Source organism: Teleopsis dalmanni, chromosome X (genome assembly GCF_002237135.1).
Source record: "Teleopsis dalmanni isolate 2A chromosome X, ASM223713v2, whole genome shotgun sequence".
NCBI classification, from domain to species: Eukaryota; Metazoa; Arthropoda; class Insecta; order Diptera; family Diopsidae; genus Teleopsis; species Teleopsis dalmanni.
In genome coordinates this window covers 30,673,723-30,694,749 of record NC_051848.1, presented here as the reverse complement: position 1 = coordinate 30,694,749, position 21,027 = coordinate 30,673,723, and the positions used below count along the sequence as shown (strand labels likewise).

The 21,027-nt window shown below is 30.0% G+C and overlaps 1 protein-coding gene across 1 annotated transcript; it reads left to right on the top strand.

Moving 5' to 3' along the window:
- The first annotated feature begins 588 nt into the window (after nucleotides 1-588).
- On the top strand, nucleotides 589-21,027 carry LOC119687619 (menin). Its single transcript, XM_038102002.1, has 6 exons — nucleotides 589-1,347; nucleotides 8,311-8,952; nucleotides 9,268-9,929; nucleotides 12,325-12,554; nucleotides 12,699-13,211; nucleotides 20,392-21,027. Exons 1-5 carry the CDS (start codon nucleotides 1,092-1,094, stop codon nucleotides 13,183-13,185), a joined length of 2,277 nt encoding a protein of 758 aa, XP_037957930.1. The 5' UTR covers nucleotides 589-1,091; the 3' UTR covers nucleotides 13,186-13,211; nucleotides 20,392-21,027.

The window sequence follows — 21,027 nt, the reverse complement described above, 5'->3', positions numbered from 1 at the left end:
AAATGAGTGTACAAGAGTGCTAATGAAATTTTGTCGGTCTACTCGAAAGTTTTTGCATTTTAAATTTTAAACAAAAAATTAAAGCTGCTTTAATAAATAAAAGTGCGAATTCAAATAAGTGTTTTTTGTTTTAGATTATTAGATTATTAAACAAAAATTCAACACGCGGCAGATATGCTTTAAAGCTGTAAATAAAAAAGAAAATTGAAAACAAATATACAACTTTTTACGTGCATACACATCGACCGACCGACCGACCGTCCGCCCGCCCGCTCACCCGTACAACAGTTCGCACATTCCCGCATACCCCACCACCACCTCCACCGCAATCATTCGAACGCTTATCAACGTTTACGATTGCAAGCAGAACGAACGATTCGTAAGTGCGTGCCTGCTTTGCCACTGCTGACGTATGCAACACGAAAGGATAACAACAACACACAACAACACACAACATTGGCAGCAACAAATATTGGTAATGTGCACAAGTATGCAGTAGATTGCATAAAAGCAAACACACATAACGAAAACAAAAATAATAAAGTGCAGATAAAATAAATAAAAAAAAAAATAATAACAAGCGAATATCAAAAGTAAAAAGAGAAGAAAAGATTAAGCAAAAAAGAAGAGCTAAAAAAAAAAATTCCCTACAATAACAAAACATAAGCTGAGTTAGTTGAACGCAGTCAACACCATAAAGGGCAAAGCAAGGTGCAAGCTTGAAGTTAAAAAAGTCATTGGTAGGACAACAGCGAACTGGCGGACAAGCTAACACACATGAACGCGAAAAGTTGTTTGTCAACTTGTAGCGTCGCAATTGTACGTTGAGCCGCAAAGGTACTTCGGAAAGGTAGCATTTAACAAGAACAGTTGTTCCCCGTGACCAAAAGTGGTCACTCCAATTCAAAATTGACAAAACAGACGAAACTGACAAAATTGACGAAATTGACAAAACTGACAAAAGCAACGACATCGTCGTACAGCGTACAACGTACAACGTACAACGTACAAACATTATTAACGCACCTACACACACGCAAGTGCAGCAACATAATTGGGAGGCTTAATTGCGGTTGGCATTAACTTTTGCGATGGCAGCCGTCACACGCAGTGCAAGTGCAAGTCCATCTGTGGCACAAAATTTGGCAGTGGATCCTAGTTTGTTTCCATTGAAATCTATTAGTGATGTGATAAACTTCTTTCGGCGCTCCGTAGAGACGCCGGGTACTGAACCAGATTTGACTTTGCTTTCAATTGTTGCTGGCTACATTGAAATTTCCTTAACAACTGGCGAGGCAGCGCAAGGAGCAGCTCAAGGAGCAGCGACAAGTAATTGCTTACCAGCAGGTGAGTAAAAAAAACATTTTTCTTTATTTGTGTGCCTATTGGAATTATAGTGAAAAGTATTATCTCATTTTAATTGTCAAGTATAAGTGACAAAATCCTTTCCTTGACTGCTCATCCCTCATTATCTCCCAGTCATAATAAAAAGTGCAAAAATCTCTTAAGACACATTCACGCCTTATATGCTAAACTAAAAAAAAAAAAATTTTATGATTACATTAAAATAACATTAAATAAAAAAAAAACAAATAAAAATAATATTAAATTAAAATAATATGATTATTAGAATAATATTAATTTAAAATAATAATAAATTAGAATAATATTATATATAAATAACATTAAATTGAAATATTACAGTAAAATATTAAATTAAAATAATATTAAATTAAAATAATATTATATTAGAATAATATTAAATTTATATAATATTAAATTAAAATATTAAATTAAAATATTAAAATAATATCAAATTAAAATAATATTAAATTGAATAATATTAAATTCAAATAATATAAGATTAAATTATAATAATATTAAATTAAAATATTACACACAGTAAAATAATATCAAATTAGAATAATGCTAAATTTATATAAAATTAAATTATAATAATATTATATATAAATAATATTAAATTGAAACATAACAGTTAAATATTAAATTAAAATAATATCAAATTAAAATAATATTAAATTAAATAATATTAAATTCAAATAATATAAGATTAAATTATAATAATATTAAATTAAAATATTACACACACACACACAGTAAAATAATATCAAATTAGAATAATGTTAAATTTGTATAAAATTAAATTAGAATAATATTAAATTTATATAATATTAAATTAAAATATTACAGTAAAATAATATCAAATTAGAATAATGCTAAATTTATATAAAATTAAATTATAATAATATTATATATAAATAATATTAAATTGAAATATAACAGTTAAATATTAAATTAAAATAATATCAAATTAAAATAATATTAAATTAAATAATATTAAATTCAAATAATATAAGATTAAATTATAAAAATATTAAATTAAAATATTACAGTAAAATAATATCAAATTAGAATAATGTTAAATTTGTATAAAATTAAATTAGAATAATATTAAATTTATATAATATTAAATTAAAATATTACAGTAAAATAATATTACAGTAAATTAAAATAATATTTAATTAGAATAATATTATATATAAATAATATTAAATTGAAATATAACAGTGAAATATTAAATTAAAATAATAGTAATTATAATAATATTATATTAAAATAATTTCAAATTAAAATAATAATAAATTAAAATAATATTAAATTAAAATAATAATAAATTGAAATAATATTAAACTAGAATAATATTAAATTAAAATAATAATAAATTTATATAAAAATAAAATAAACAAAATAATATTAAATTAAAATATTACAGTAAATTAAAATAATATTAAATTAAAATAAAAAATTAAAAGAATTTTTAATTAAAAAAATATTAATTTAAAATAATATTGAATTAATATAATATTAAATCAAAATGATATTAAATTAAAGTAATATAAAATTAAAATACTACAACTGAACTTTATATATATTATACTTTATATATATTATATATATATTTGATCGAATTGGTCTACGTCCAACATAACCTTAATTTTATAAGGATTGTTTAGCAATAAAAAAATTTTTGTCTCTAAATTCTTATAATAAAAATATAAACCATTTTATAACCATTTTAAGTCATTGATGCAATGAGGCTTAAACATGATTTTTAAAAAATACTATAAAGAAATAATTTCCTAGGACTAGAATTCTATCAATTAATAGATAACCGAATAAAACGTGTTATTATTAGTTAAATATTAAAAGTAGAAGATATATTCGTTTAATTATTTCCTTATCGATAGTATATCGTAGATATCCATAAAATATTCTGCTTTTTATACAGATCCACCATAAATTTAAAGTTTCGTAGTCTCATAGAGTCTGCTGTTTTGATTTCAGATAAACACATCCTGTGTAGAACGTGAAAAATTTTTTTTTTGTTTATATAATAACAGGAATTTGCGATAGCCAAACCCCCCATACTGTTTAGATGGTAACCCAAATTAAACTAATTTTTTAGATAAAGCATAATGAAAACTTTAAATGAGGGGTTAGAATAGATATGTGGTACCTATATATATTAAATTGTTATTATTTTAGCATAACCTTTGTTTAATCAAGCTAAAATGATAGTATTACCTAATATATATATATATATATATATATATATTATATATATATATATATATATATATATAATATCGGTAGTGACTGTATTTTATGATTATAGAGAAGCTCATTTTGTTTAGCTCGTGATTCAAGTTAACATGATGTAATAGATACCACATAATGTTGTACTTGTAGCCCGCAGAGATCTATTAAGCAGTAACATGAAAAAAGTTACAAAGAATTATACAAGGGTTAGGATATAGATAGGTGTTGGTAGTGCAAAAGGAGAAGGGCTTGTTTAGGAGTAAGAATGGATTGGTATTTGGTGGCAATATCATATAATGGAAAGCTTAAATGATAGAATGAAGATGTGGGAACAATATATATATATATATATTTTGTATTTGTATTATCCATTAAATGGATTTATGATGAAATCAATTGTACAATTTTATATTATATGGAATTCAAATTTGAGTAACGATGTTGATACAAAAAAAAGTGTGGTTACTATTAACAAAATGGATTCTGAAACCATATGTGTTTTAGTTATAAATTTTATTATTTTTATTTTTCTAAGAAACAAAAATCATTGGAATTATAAAATTGACAACAAAAACATATGGCAATTCTTTTAATATGAGAAGAGTATAACAAAAAAAAATCAATGTATAAGTTTGTACCTTTCTTTAAGATATTAAAAAAATGTGGTAAAGTTAAAGTTAAAAAGAAAAACATATGGTATGTCAGTTGGTATGTCCGATCCATTGTAATGTTATTGCTTATATCACTTAACAGAATATTAATATGATGACGCATATAACTATGACTATATGTGACTAAACGAGGTTATTGTATTTAATACCGAAGAACTCGGTATCAATTTTTTTTTGGTTGAAATCCTTAAAATCATTAGGCAAATCAAATCAAATAATGAAATCGTGTCTGATAATTTTAGCTAAAGTATTACTTTATTAAAATAATCGCCCAACACTCTGTACTGCGGCCAGTAGAGTTTTATTATATCAATTTCACTGTTGATTACACAAAGCACTTTATGGCTTTGTGAACAAAGTCCAGAACTAAATCTAGAGAAGAGCTCTTAATCTATTTTGGTGACAGAAATTCCATATGAAACAAATTTCTTCTGTGCGTTATTAAAGCTGGACAGTTACAAAGAATATGCATAGTAGTTTCCTAATCTACGAGGCGTAATCTGCATTCCGAATTAACAGATCGTAGTAGCAGGACTTATGTAGTTTACGAAGGTGATATTTCAAACCATAATGACCTATAATGAAACCCGTTATCAACCTTAAATTACATTTTGAGAATTTAAGTATGATTTTGTAGGAGTACAGTTCTATCAGTGCATTGCTTTATCTTAGTCCTGAGAAGTCTTCCCAGTACTCCAGCCCAGTACAATCTAGAGCCAGACAGTTTTGTGATGATATTGAATCTTACGCATAAGTTGATTGTGTGAATTTTAGCTTGGAAGCCACTCGGCCATGCGCCCATTGCCTCCGAAATTCTGCTGCTGAGTCCATATACACCAGCACCAGTGCCTCTATTCATATTTGATCCATTTGTTTGACACACCAAATTTTTTGGGTCAACCTGTGGGCTTCCGATTTCTCACGTTGAACGTGATGTAGGTGTACCTCAAATTTTCTGCCAAAGCGATGGAGTTCTGTTATATAGTCTCCATCGCACTGAGGTATTTTATGTGCATCGAATGTTTGTAATATTGTTCCGTCACAAAAGTTGGGATAAATCTTACTCATGTGGAGTTTTAATCAAAGCGCACCAGGCATAGATTGAATATGTATGTACAGTGGTGTCAACACAAGTATAGCCTCAAGTGCTACAGTTGGACTAGTTCTCATAGCACCAGTTATTTGGAGACACGCAAGTCTCTGAAGTTTCGTACAAACAGTAATAGATCCAGCCTGTGTGACCTTTTGCCACCAGACTAGGCAACCTAAAATAAAGTAGTAGTATAACCAGACATAAGTAATTAGTAAATTAAGCTATATTATAATATCGTCTTTATTTATTAAATTCCATACACTAAAAGCTTATGAAAGTAACACAATACAAAAAATAAGGGAAAGCCTTTTCTTTAACTTCTCTCTAATTTTTTAGTAATAAATGAAAGTAAAATAATTAACCGAGCCTCTGTTATTCGATTAAAAGAGACTAATAATAACTTCTTAAAACTGCTGTATTTACGTTCTGAAGTTACTAATCTATGATGATTGCTCAGAACTACAGATTCACATCAAAAAGCTAGTTCACTTAATGTGTTATCCAAGTCTCTTGGGCCTATAAAGACTGTCGAGTACGGTAAATCATTTATATAAAATAAGCTAAGTTTGAGATCTGACATTAAGAAGAGATAGGTGTCATGTTTTGCTGTGCTGCGGAGTAAATGTCACTGATTAGTATATTTGTGTAGTACTACTCCCATATATGTACATATTTAGTCTTTCGCGTTTATTGTGCGCTATAACTCTGTATCGAAAAAAGTTTAGCATTCGAATGATTTTAAGACGGTTAGAAAGGACTAATGAAAGTACATACATATTATTACGTTCTTTTTCTTATAAACAGGTTGATTTTTTACACACATGCAATCAAAATCAGTACTAATTTTAAAACTTTAAATTCTTAAAAAAGCAATACTATGTATCAAGGGCTAGAATCATAATAATTGCAATTATCTTTCCCCTCAAGAACTTGTTCTCCAGTATTTCTTTGTACCAAATGGTTTTTGAATATTTTTAATTTAGTGGTTCAGATTCTAGAACTATATATAGCGTGTCTAATAAAAAAATATATGTGAAACAATAAAAAAAATGCTTAATAATTTTGAGGCTATAAACAATTTTCATTGAATGCACTAGATAAGTTCAGGAATCCTAAACCATATGTATAGCGATCATATCTACAGTTTTATTGCACTTTTATTAGATTATTTATTTGTTTATAGTCTGAATTACACAGAAAATATGTTTTCTCTGAAAACTGCTTAAGATGCAAATCTTTTCAATAGTTGTTGTAACGATCAAATAATAAAAACACTATTTTATATCTCATTTAAATGAAATTTTTAAATTAATCTCATGCAATTCTTTTATTTTTCCAGTGAATAATTGTTTTTTATTGTGGTTTTAAGCACCCTACTTTAATTACTCAAGTGTATTTAGGTACATATATTTAAATATATAACGATTATAAATACTATTTATTAGCCCATATATATATATAATAGGGAATGAATTCTTTGATTAATGGAACCTGAACCCGCACACGTCTCACTTAATATCTATTAGGCACACTTTAATAATGGTAATAAATTAACACATAGTTAACTATTCTATTCATATCTAATATAGGTTGTTTTTTAAAAAAAAAAGTGTTTGATGAAAGATACATCAGGCTTCGTATTTGCTCACTCATTAACAGCTCAGGCCCATTAGCAAGAGTCAATTATTACGTGAACCCAAAATTGGCTCATGTTAAAGAGCTGTTCATCAGCGTGAACCTTCAATTTGCTCATATTGAAGAGGTGCTCATGAGGTCTCATGAACCGAGAGTTTAGCTGAAAAGCCAGATTACTGGCAACAGTTTTTTATTACATTTAAGGCATATAAAATTTATTACACTTGTTTTTCGCATTCTAAGCAAAGTGTTTTATAATAGTCATGTAAAATTTTGAAATATTTATTTTTTTATTTTCAAATTCGAAATACAATATAATCTAATTTAAAACTCTTGAATCAATATAAATAGTAAGCAGCTCATGAGATCTCATGAGTCTCAGCTCGTGCTCTTGCTCACGAGCGTGTGCCAATTTATAACCACGGTTGCCACTTATGGTACTTTAGTACCAAAATTGGTACTTTTTTTTCGTTTGGTACTCATGTTCAAAAAATGGTACATTTTTGACGACCCAATTATTGTGGATATTTCCAATTAATTTTTTTTAAAAATGCAACTTCGCACTATTTTATATTTTGTTCATTTATAACACTATGAAAAACACAGAACGAAAAAATAAAAAGGTCCAAAAAAATTTTGGACCTGTTTTTACAGAAATGGTACCTTTTTAAACCAATTTTGGTACAGGAAAAAATTTTCAAGTGGCAACCGTGTTTATAACTTAATGACGGCTCTTGCTCATGAGCGGGGGTGACTTTTCATTCTCCTCCGTGTCTTTTCATCTCCTATCCTCCCATCATCTTTTCATCTTCCTCTTCCTTACTGGACCGTCAGCAAGCTAGCAAATTTATATGCTATACTAAACTTTTTAGTCTAACATAAAACAATATTTGCTGTTTAATCGAAAAATGCTGTTCAGACCAACACTTTCCATCGCGCCTCAAAGCCAAAAAAAAAAGAAAAATCAGCTGTTTATTTGGTTTGTGGACATAGCAGCATAGAAAAACACGCCCCAATTTAAAATGCATCTCTGCACATGGAAACGTGTTTATTTTGTTAAGACTTATAAAAAGCGAGTTAGAAGAAAGAAGAAATGTGTCGAGCTGCGCTTTTTTCTTATAGGTTTGTGTTGCACACTTTCGCCATGGAAAGTGGGTGCTTCCAGGATTTGATTACAATTAAACTTATTTTAAACAATGAATTTATTATAATATATTATATATATATATATTTCTATATACCATATATGATAAGTTTTTCAATTAATTAATTACAATTTTATGTTTACAGCGCAAAATGCGGATGTAATAATGGGTAATTCGGTACCTTTTCCGGTTGTCACACACGATTTCATTTCGGGCTTGTACAAGAAATTCCAAACCATACTTGCCGTAGTTGAAAAACCAAAATCTGCGCATAATCGTCAAGCAACGCGCGAAGTAATCAAGAAAGTTTCTGATGTCATTTGGCATTCGTTAATACGCAGCAGTCATAAGGATCGTGCACATCTACAGAACCTCTATAGTTACCTATCAGGCAATAAACTTGACTGTTTTGGTGTTGCTTTAGCTGTTGTGGCCGGTTGTCAATTGCTTGGTTATCGTGATGTGCATTTAGCTATATCAGAAGATCATGCTTGGGTGGTGTTTGGTAATAAGCGCCTGGAAACTATAGAAGTAACATGGCATGGTAAAGGTACGGAGGATAAGCGTGGACAAGATATAACACCTGGTATTGAGTCTGGTTCTTGGTTATATCTGGGTGGTCTAGCTGTAGTTTGTGATAGATCTATGGAAGTAGCGGCTATAGTGTCAGCTATAAACATTTCACTTACGACCAATAGTGATTGTGTTGAAGTGGCTGAGTTACAACAAAAATTGCTATGGTTATTATATGATATGGGTCATTTGCGCAAATATCCTATGGCTTTGGGTAAATATTTATATAAATTAAATTTATTCACTTATAAGTAGTAATTTAACATTTATTTAACATTTGTATATTTTTATTGTTTGTGTCACTCACTGCCCAGAACAGATGCCTGTGCTGGGATCCATGTGTGTGAAGAAGTGAACGCATGGATTTCTGTTCTGTGCAGTTTACGCAAATTTTAAACATGTTATTAGAAGTATTAAAACCCTGTAACTTATCCAACAATAATAATAATAATAACAATAAATTATACTTTAACTTATACCATATTTAACTCCAATGGAATCGATGTAATTGTACAAATACAATTTTTAGGTACACTAGGCGAACTTGAAGAAATTTCTCCCTCGCAAAATGGTATGACTTGTGAGCAACTTTATCGCGAATCAATAAAATCGGCACGTGCATATTATAGCAATCATCATGTTTATCCACACACATATTTGGGTAATTATTTCAATCGTTTGCTCAAGTATCGAGAAGCGTTTGCATCTTGGGCGAACGCTGCTGATGTCATACGCTTATATACCTACAATTGTCGCGATGATGAGGAGATCTACAAGGAGCTATTGGATATTGCTAATGATATGATACCATATGTTATGAAAACTGAAGGATCAGGACATTCGGCACGTAGTATTCTGCGTGATTCTGAGGTATTTGCGAATTTGTTGCGTTTCTATGATGGCATCTGTCAATGGGAAGAATACAGCCTGACACCAATTTTACACATCGGTTGGGCCAAGCCATTAGTGAATAATATAACAAAATTCGATTATGATATACGTTCGCAAGTGGTTATCAAAGTGCCGGAGGATGAAGAGGCTGCACTGAATCATGTTAAGGGAACAGAGGCTGTTGCAGGCGGTAATGCCACCGAAAAACAGGAAGTACATGAGGCTAAAAAGGAGACTAATAATGCACAGACGACTATGCAAATAGAAGGAAATAATAATAATTTAGTTAAAAATGATGAGGTAAGTTTATTAATTATATATTTGTCACCCCCCGATCTACATGCTACTGTCTATGTTAAGCTCATTAAAACAATGTGTGGTTTCAGTCTCAAAATAAACTGTTCGTTGAAAATGAAAATTGATTTTTTTTCTCATCTGACTCAATACATTTATTTAAATATAATACAAACGAATAATTGCCATCCATTAGTCATCTTACCGCTTTAATTGCTGATATTATACAATAACAAAATGATACCCTACACTCAATTGTGTCTATATTTATATAATTCGATACTCGGGAATGGATTATAAATGATAATTTTATTATTGATACAATATGATTTTTTTTTTCGCTGTTGTGTTTATTTTTTTGTATTTTTTTCTAGTGTAAATAATTTATAAAGAGGTTTTTTCGAACAGTAGTGAACTACAACAACAAAAATTCATTTTATATTATTTTAATTAATTGCATTTTTGACTGACCATACAGCTGTTTCGGGTATTGCCAAATACCCATCATCAGTGGTCTTCGAAATAATTCTTGTATTTAATTTTTCGTAAATAATTTTTCAAGAGTGCAAGTACCAGGAATCGTACTCGTGCCCTGCCAAATTTGAAGCAGAGAGTCAGAGCACCTTAACCGAATTATTTACTTTCTTATATCAAAATTATTTATTTATAACTTTTAAAATGTGTTTTAAAAGTTGTGCACTAAAAGCATAACTAGTAAGTGTAATCGACATTAAATTCGTCGAAAAGCCAAGTGACTTTGGGACGCTAGATAGACTCGGGTGCTTCTAGCACATCATTATAAGCTTTTGTGTACTTTAGATTAATTTAATGAACTGAGTACAATGTTTTCATAACTTGGACTAGTATTAGTTTTGCAGAAATATCAGAAATGAATATATTTATTTAAATATTTTTATTTATAGTGGGCATAAGCCATGTTGTTTTTGTAATCCATACGGACTTGCAAAACTAAGAACACGAATGGATTACATCAGTGGAATAGAATGTGGTGGATAGGTCGAGAAGAGGGTGAGTTCATGTTAGGTTGTTAGAATGTTAGGTTGTTTGTCTAATAGCGCTGCTCGTTCAATAGGTGTCCATTCAATAGGAATGTTCCTGTAATAGGTGTATTCCATCAATAGGGATGTTCGTTCAATAAAGGAGTTCGTTCATTAGAGATATTCCTTCAATAGAGTGTTCGTACAATAGGACTATTCATTCAGTAGAGGTGTTTTTTCAATTAGGGTCTTTGTTTAATAAAGGTGTTCATTCATTAGGGGCTTTTGTTCAATAACGGTGTACATTTAATAAAATTGCTTTTAATAGATATGTTTATTCAATGGTGGTGTTCGTTTAAGCCACCTATTGAGGCCACCTATTTAAGCCACGAACACCCCTATTACTCAATAGGGGTGTTCGTTAATAGTTATGTTCGTTCAATGAGGATGTTAGTTCAGTAGAGCCGTTCATTTAATTGCGGAGTTCGTTAATAGAGGAGTTCGTTTAATCGAAATGTTCGTTGAATAAGTATGTTCGCTCAATAAGGATAGTCCTTTAATAGAGGTGTTCGTTCAGTTGGGGTGTAAGTAATAGTGGTTGTCGATTAATAGGAGTGCTTCATTTAATAGAAGTGATGATTATTCGATTGGGATATTAATTTAATAATGGTGTTTGCTGAGTAGGGATGTTCGCTTACCTAGAATGTTCGTTCAGTAGGTGTGTGCGTTCGATTAAAGTCTTCATACAATATGGATGCTAATGTCGAGTCCTTAGTAGTGATTGTCATTTAGTAGGAGTGGTTCATTTAATAGAAATGATGATTATTTGATTGGGATATTCGTTCAATAAGGGTGTTTGTTGAGTAGGAATGTTCGCTCACCTAGAGTGTTCGTTCAATAGGTGTGTGCGTTCGATAAAAGCCTTCATACAATATGGATGCTCATGTCGAGTCTTTAGTAGTGGTTGTCGATTAATAGGAGTGGTTCATTTAATAGAAATGATGATTATTCGATTGGAATATTCGTTCAATAAGGGTGTTTGTTGAGTAGGAATGTTCGCTCACCTAGAGTGTTCGTTCAATAGGTGTGTGCGTGCGTTCGATAAAAGCCTTCATACAATATGGATGCTCATGTCGAGTCTTTAGTAGTAGTTGTCGATTATTAGGGGTGCTTCATTTAATAGAAGTGATGATTATTCGATTGGAATATTCGTTCAATAAGGGTGTTTGTTGAGTAGGAATGTTTGTTCACCTAGAGTGTTCGTTCAATAGGTGTGTGCGTTCGATAAAAGTCTTCATACAATATGGATGCTCATGTCGAGTCCTTAATATCTAAATATTTAAATATTTAGTTAATTTTTAAACATGTCTTTGCACTACTAACGTTTAATTATTTACTTTCAGAAATATCAACATGATGTCAAAAAGACGGACATGTCTACGACATTGGCAGATTTGACCGCTGCATGTGGTCAAAAGATTTTAAACCCTGATTTTCTTCTACAAGGTGGTGGACAACCATTTGCTGAGCAGAAACAGCAAGAACAACAAGATCATCCCATGCATAACAACAACAATATTAATAATATTAATAACAACAATAAAGAGGCTAACAATGGGACTGAAACTACAAAATTAGAACAAAAACGAACACCGGAAGAGAAAACTCAAAATGAATCAAATGAATGCAAAGTAACTAAAATGGAATCAATAACAAAAACTGAACAGGACCATTTAGAAAAATTAAACGCAACAATCACAACTACTTCAACATCAACATCAACATCAACATCAATTACAACTACAACAACAGCAGCAGCAACAACAACAGCAATAACAACTACGGCTACAACATCGTCATCAGCAGCAGCAGCACTGCCGCAAGCTTCAGTATATACAACAACAACAACACCAACACCAACAACGACAACGACAACAACCAAGTTGGATGCATTACCCAAAGAAGAGGATCCTTTTGAATTTATGCTTAAGCGTCCAGTGATAACATTATATAGTCAAAAAATGAAAGGACTCAAAGACTTATTGCTGGCCGAAAAATTGAATACACATGCAATATCATTGCAGGTTACAGCACAATCAGTTGCCAGCAAAAAAGTGCGTGGCATCGATAAAATGGGCAATCATACGACAAATTCAACATATGCTACAGCAAATGTTAGTACCGCTACCGTGCATCAGAATGTTCCAGATACAACCGCAGATTCAATCGCTGCATCACGTCCAAAACGAACACGCCGTGAATGAGTTATGTGTTGTCGAAAATGCAAGCGGTAAGTTCAAACGAAGCTGTTTAAGTTATTCTCTTCTCTCTCTCTGGATGTAGAAAATCTATTTTAGTTATATTTTTCTTCAATACCTTATCTGCGCTCAGATGCTTTCATATATTTAATTTATTACTATAAGCATTTATATATACATTATATACATAAGCATATCTTATATAAGCCTTTACATTATATATTACTTGTATATAATACAAAAAAATTATAGATACGTTGTATATGTTAGAGAAAAGGTTCTATAGCCGAATTTAACAGTGCTGATTTCATACTTTTCTTTACTTTACAATTATTTCAAGAGTACTTACCACCTTATCACTTAAAAATCTCCAATTAAATACAATACATTACAAATATGTATTTTTTAATGTATTATTATAGCAAATTCGTTATAGTAGTGTACGGGCTATCGTTGCTAACTATCCTAAGCCCGTTCTTACCCAACACATTGTTGTAAAGAACCGCACATTTTATTTAATCTAAAGTGTTTGCATTATTTCATACATCATGTAAAAAACTTTATCTGGTTTGCTTGAGAGCCACAGAAATCGGCTTATATGTTATATGCTCACCGCTCATTTTGTTTTGTTTATAGAATTTATATATATTTTTATCAAATTACTGCTTACGTATAATTTTATTAACCTAAGACAGTAAAAGAGAAATCAACAAACAGAGACTTTATCTCACTCACTGTAGTACTCTTCTTCTCGTGGAGCATAGCATTGTAGAGGCAACAGATCTAAATCTTACTCTATTGGGAACACAATGACAAATTTCATTTCAAACTTAAAAATCTGAAACATTTGAAATATCTAATCAAAGTCTAATATAGTATCTCTATGTGTCCAAACCTTAGTTGGTAGATAACTGGAGCTTTGTGACTTTCCGGTCACGGTGAAGGCTAGTGACCGGAGATACGCCAGAAAAAAGTTGTATACTTAGCCCCACAGATAATAACCTATGTGATGGCATACCTTATCTCCAAACGTAAATTGTTAAATATTAATATATGAATATATATTATTATATACTAAATACTAAATAATAAAAACTTCTTAAACATATGAATATGCCTTGTGATCAAAAAAGAACGAGAATTTTAATTTTTGTATTCCCGCGCTTATCCAATCGGTACATTTTTTTATATTCACGCTGGCAACACTAATATACACATTCCTTAAAAGGTTAACGCATATCGTACGATTAGTTTTTTTTTGGCGTTTATACAAAGAAGTCGAACAATTTTCATGTGGCGATTTTTAGCTGAATTTCATTCAAAAGAAACGTCGTTGTGATGTGGCCAAAGAGATGATTTCCAACGCAGTGGTCTCTATGACCACACATTCATCGAACGCATCATAATTGGTGATGAGACATGGGTCTATGAATTTGACATGCCCACCAAACAACAATCGACCGAATGGTGCTTCGAAGGTGAGCCGAAACCGAAAAGAGAACGCCAAAGTCGGTCCAAAATCAAGGTTATGCTGTTTTGTGACTGTTTTCTGCGATATTCATGGTGTGGTGCACTATGAGTTCCTTCCGGACAGTCAAATGGTCAAACGGTCAATAAGAAGTATTATTTTTCTGTTATGCGTCGTTTGCGTGAGGCCATTTGCAAAGAGAGGCAAAGAGAGGATTTATGGAAGGAAAATTCATGGATTTTACACCACGATAACGCACCGGCTCACACAGCGTTGGTTGTGTCACAGTTTTTGGCAAAAAACTCCATCAATACCATCAACCAAGCACCGTACTCTCCAGATATGGCCCCGTGTGACATTTTCCTCTTCCCCCGACTCAAATTGCCAATACGAGGAACGCGTTTTGAGACCATAGAGGCCATAAAAGAGAATTCGCTGCGTGAACTAAAGGCCATACCTTCGGCGGCCTATAAAACTTGTATGGAAAATTGAATCAAGCGTTGGCATGCATATGCATGCATTGCCGCAGGAGGAGAGTACTTTGAAGGCAATAATAAAAAAAATTATTAAAAATTAAAATTTTAAGGTATTACAATAAGAATAAAATTAAATAATAATTAAATGATAATAAAAATATAACTAAATAATAATTAAATAATAATCAAAATATAAATATATAATTAGGTTAAGTTAGGTTATGCTGGCAGACCAAAAAGGCCATGCGTAGACCATTAAGGACAATTGCGATATCAGATCAGAGTTTTATTTCTAGCGATAGTATGTATCACTTAGGATGCGCATGTTATTAACAAATTGTACTAATAGCAACCTCAGGTATGTGTTCCAGTCTTGTTAAACTGACAGCCCCCAAATATTGAGCTTGAACATATAAAAATTGAAATATAAGAATGAATATTAAAATAACCAAAAAGAATATATAACTTCAAATGAGTATTAATATGAAAATGAAAACATATAAATTAATCAATATAATGACATTCGTATGCGTTTCTTATATACTGGGAGAGGTTAAATATTAATAGACATTTGAAAGTAATTTTTCTGGTCCTCTTCCAGTTCCCACATAAGCGTTTCACCTAGAATCTATCTAGGCTTATCCGAGTGGAGAAATGTGTATTCGTCAAACAAAAGTGTCTCTTGTTTTATCCCGTACGTGTAGTGTATATATTGTTGTAAACATAAATACACTAATACTTCGATTTGCGGGGTTAATTGGGACCGACAAAATGCGAGGCGAATCGAATCACATTTCTCCACATATTTTATTTCCAAAAATATTCTGGTTTTTGACCGTTTGTTGATGGAGAATTACCTTTTAATTCATTGAATATCTACAGAGCTTTATTCTGAATTAGTATTTGGCTCAATGGCATTTTTCTGATTCTGATTTTCTAATCAAATGGATAGAAGTCCTTTATCTTGTCCCCATCACGATAACAAATTGTTCTTACAGTAGTTTGAGCTAAACCCAGAATTCTTCCAATGTCAGCACGTTTTAAAATATCCAGCTTTTGTTTCAAGAAAATTTGTTTTCGGTTTTGACTCATTTTTATACTATATAAAGTAGAAATTTACCTTTTCACTTCACCACACAAATGTCAACTGACTTTTTTTAACTAAAAACCTAATACATATAAATCCCCTTTTAAAAAATGTGACCTGCAATAAATAAAATGGGAATCCCCTCTGTACGGATGTATTAAAAAACGACGCAAATCGAAATCCTGCCGACGCCATTCAAAGCCAAAACTTTTTTTTTGTTTTTGGCAACGTAATTCGAATCCACACAAATCGGGATAACGCAAATCGGGGTATTAGTTATTCGGGGTATTATTAATAGGCTTACATTATGAACTTTAATAAAAGATATAATCTAAATCAGAATGGAAATACAATAAAAATAAAAATAATGTAAAAGATGTAAAAAATGGCGCCTAATATCGGTGGTGTCGTGCTAACGAGGCCAGATAGATGTGTTTTTGTTTTATCTGATGTAAGGTAGATCTGCTTCTGGAGTGTGACTTGCCTTGAATTGATGCAAAACCATGGTCGAATTATCCCTGTAGTAAAGTATTATTGTAAATGCTCAAACTTCTCATAGTCTATACTGTCAGAAATTTGTTATGGTAAGCAGTATTTGTTAATACTCAAACCTACAATCGTCATAATACGAGTGGAAATTTGTCATTTACTTGCCTAAATAACCCCTTTGGAACATTGTCTTTAATTCGTGATCGTTTTGTTGCTCCATAGCATAACATATCAGTCAATAAAACGTGTGACCAACTAAGAAAAACAAATTTTTTCTGCCAAAAATCGACTTCACTCACCAATATAATCTCCTTCAAGGGCGATACAATCATTCCAACGCTTCTCTAACTTCTCGATGCCGTGCTTGTAGAAGGATTTGTGTTTTACCTCAATATAGGCTTCAGTTGCAGCAATTACTTCTTCATTTGAGATGTATTTCTTACCAACGAGTATTTTTTTGAGATCAGCTAATAGCCAGTAGTCGCTGGGGCCCAGATCTGGACTATACGGTGGATGAGGAAGCAATTCGAAGTGTAATTCGTGTAATTTTGCCATCGTTTTTATTGACTTGTGTCATGGTGCATTGTCTTGGTGAAACAAAATTTTTTTCTTCGCCATATGCGGTCGTTTTTTCAATAATGCCGTATAGTAGTTACTATTGATGGTTTTTCCCTTTTCGAGATAGTCAATGAAGATTATACCATGTGCATGTGGATTTGACAATGGCAGCGCCATTTGTGTGTCAGTTACACGACTTATTGACTGATGTATTATAGTAAATCCACCATATCTTCATATGCAAAAAAAATTCTATATGTCAAATGATTGAGCATAAACATGCTCGAACAGCAATATATTCGAAGAGCTCTAATAATATTAGGCCTTTTCTTTTGTAAGCATGTCGCAAAAGAATAAATAAATTGAGCACTACATACGATGGCAACTCTGGACAAAATGGAAATTTTCTTAGGCTAATATATGCAAAACACGTAATAAAATATGAAGTTAAAATTTCGAAAATTAATAATAATTCTTTGTTTTTATTGGTAAGAATATTTTTTTTTACAAGATTGTGAATAAAATATGAATTTTCATGTCTTACAACAGTAAAATAATAAATAGAAAAAGTGATATATTTGTTACGAACAATGACGAAACGAAATACGAAGAATTAACGAAATCATTCGTTGACAGTTAACTGAAAATTTCGTATGTACTTCCAAAAATCATTCACAATAGACGATTTTTTAGTTTCGGCAACCATACGATTTGAGCTGTTTATTTGTTAAGCGATTTCAAAAATGCTAGATCAGCACTGTTGTTGCTTCATATGTTATTTTTAAAATAAGCGGTTGTTCTTTTGTGATAAGCTTACAAAAGAAAAAGCCTATTGTCAAATATACGATTTGAGCTGCTTTTTTGTTAAGCGATTTCAAAAATGCTAGATCAGCACTGTTGTTGCTTCATATGTTATTTTTAAAATAAGCGGTTGTTCTTTTGTGATAAGCTTACAAAAGAAAAGGCCTATTTTCAAATATGACTGCTATTTGATATTTGAACACTTTGGCATTTAATATTCTGTGTTTAAACATATTGGAATATCAAAATGGTCGAAATTTTGAACAATTTGATTATTTGAATTTGAATTTGATTATTTGAACAATTTGATTATTATTTGAATAAAGGTATTTTAAAGGTACTTTACAGTTATTGTTACTGTTATAACAGTTATTTTGTATAGAAAAAACAAAACGCTAACTAAACAATGGACATTCCATTCAATTTAAATTTAAGATACTAACTAGCAAAGGCTTCTTGATACCTTCTTATCCCAGTATATATATTTTGGCGCAGAGCTAATCACATAGAATATATTATATAGTTTTATCAACTATATATTGTTAAGATTGGATATTGTACATATTTTTAAGATGGAGCGCATGTTATGGCGGCTCTTTAGCAAATCCCTATTGCCTATACAAGAAATAGGGAGAGGATTTTTGGTTCAATACTCTCATATCTCCCATATATTTGGGGAGATATTTAAATAAAATATCTTTATATGAATTTTTGATTACTATTCAAAAAATCATTTTTTTTTTTTTTGATAAATTCCCGTGTACGCCCATGGGTGAAATCCGTATAACATCAAAAATTATACTTTAATAAAAAATGAATTTTTTAAAAATAATTTTGTTTTTTACGGGCTTATAGGTCAATAGTTAAATAATAAACTTTTTAAAAAATATTTGTTTATTTTTAAAAGGTTTTACTTTTACACATATTTCGACTATAATCTATAGTCATCTTTAGGGTACTTTAAAATTTAAATACAATGTAACAATATATTTTTTAATTTTTATAAATTTTATTTTATTTAAGCCATCATTATTCGTACTGTTAAATCGGCTTTAGAAGTTTATCAAAAGCAATAAAAATGTCTAAAATTAGAGAACAAAAATATTGAGCTTGCAATGTTGAAAAAAATTTGTTTAAAACATTAAACCCACAAAATTATTAATTAAATTCTAAATTTGTACTATTAATAAAAAAAAATATGAATATATAAAAAAGTTGAATTAATTCTAAGCAAGTCTAAACTATAAATTGTAACATATATTGTTGGTCCTTACAGTTTGACTAATAATTTCGATTAAGTTTGGTATTGAAATAATTGAAATAATTTTATCGATTAATGGTAATATGGTAATATCGATAAATCGATAAATTAATCGATAAAATTTGTTTGCAACTGGTAGTTGTTAGTATTATTAATGTAATATAACATAGCATCTAGTGATCTTGATGTGCACTTTTACACTATTGTCTTTATTTATCTTTTTTTTTATTTTTATTTTTAATAATTATTATAACATTGTACATTTTATATACACAGTTATGAAAAAAAAACTATTTCACCTAGCTTAGAAAAAAAAAAACGCTTAAATTATTATAATTATTGTACTTTTATTTTTGCTGTTAACTTTTTTATACTAGAAAACTACTTTTTTGTGCTTTCATTTTAAATTGGTGCTCATTTTATTTAAAAAATACTTTAACTATTAACAAAATGTTAAGTAATTAATTTTAAAATGCAAAAAGAAAATATTTGTTGTTTTTTGTTTTTAAATAAAAAAAATATTGTTCCTTTTGATCGAAATTATTTTTTATATATATTTTTTTTTTGAAAAAAAATTATTTTTTAATAAAAAATTGTTGTGAAAATATTTAAAATTGTTTTGTTTTGTTTTTTTGTTTATTTTACTTTGATTTTTTTTTTTTAATATTAGAAATTTTTTTTGGCAGAAATCTATATTAGATTTAGAAAATATTACATGTGTTCCAAAGTACATGTTCCAAAATGAATAGAAAATTTATTATAAACCAAGACAATAACTAATAAACAAATTAATTTTTTTTTTCAGTAGAAATCTTTACTCACATATTCTTTTTTTTTTGAATAATTTAAAATATAAAATTTTATAATAATTTTTTTTGGATTCCAAACAATTATTCAAATCCCTAGTATTCCAAAAAGGAAACTATATATTTAAATAAACATAACATAAGAGTATATAGATTTATGTTTTCAGTAGATGTCAGACCTCATTCTATTACTTAAAGTTCATTATTATTACCTAGAATATTTTATTTAATTTAATCTATTTGTATTAATAATTTTGATTTTACAGGTCGCGATGTTCTACTGTCGTTCACGTAATAATAAAACAATATATTGGAATCTTTAGTCATAGCCTAAGTATACAGAAATGTACTGCTTCTTCATACTTCTTTGCAGATCTAAACATTCTGTTTATAATTTTGTATTTTTCTAATTCAAATTAAAAATTTAGTTAATCACCCGATAGTTAGTGACATTAGTGGTTTTCAAGATCTTGTAAAAAACAGCTCGATAGCCGAGTAACCGAGTAACCGCTTAAGTAGATAATAGTCTTAAATATAGTCTTAATAATATTATTAAGTCTTAATAATAGTCTTAATAGTTTACAAAAACAAAATACACAGAATTTCGAAAATTCGAAAATTCACAAAAGGGCACAAAAAATCAAAAAAACTATAGCGAGCGAAAAAAAAACAAAACTATTGTCAGACTACCAGTTAGTGTGACAATAGTTAGAGAAGGAAAAAATAATAATAAGAGCGAAAAATGCATCTCTCTGAGTAAATTGCATTATATACTCATCATTTTGTACTACTATTGTTTCTCGGTTCCCGAGCTAATTACTAGAGATTGTAAATACCACCACTAACAGTTACTATTTGTTTGAAAAAAAAAATCCTTTTTAATTGGCATGAAAGTCTTTCGT

What these genes read in the sequence shown, in the direction of transcription:
- LOC119687619 (XM_038102002.1), top strand. Translation starts at nt 1,092, where the DNA reads ATGGCAGCCGTCACACGCAGTGCAAGTGCAAGTCCATCTGTGGCACAA. An exon ending in AAGTAATTGCTTACCAGCAG is followed by an intron (nt 1,348 to 8,310) that starts GTGAGTAAAAAA and finishes TTATGTTTACAG; the next exon opens with CGCAAAATGCGGATGTAATA. An exon ending in AATGGGACTGAAACTACAAA is followed by an intron (nt 12,555 to 12,698) that starts ATTAGAACAAAA and finishes TTCAACATCAAC; the next exon opens with ATCAACATCAACATCAATTA.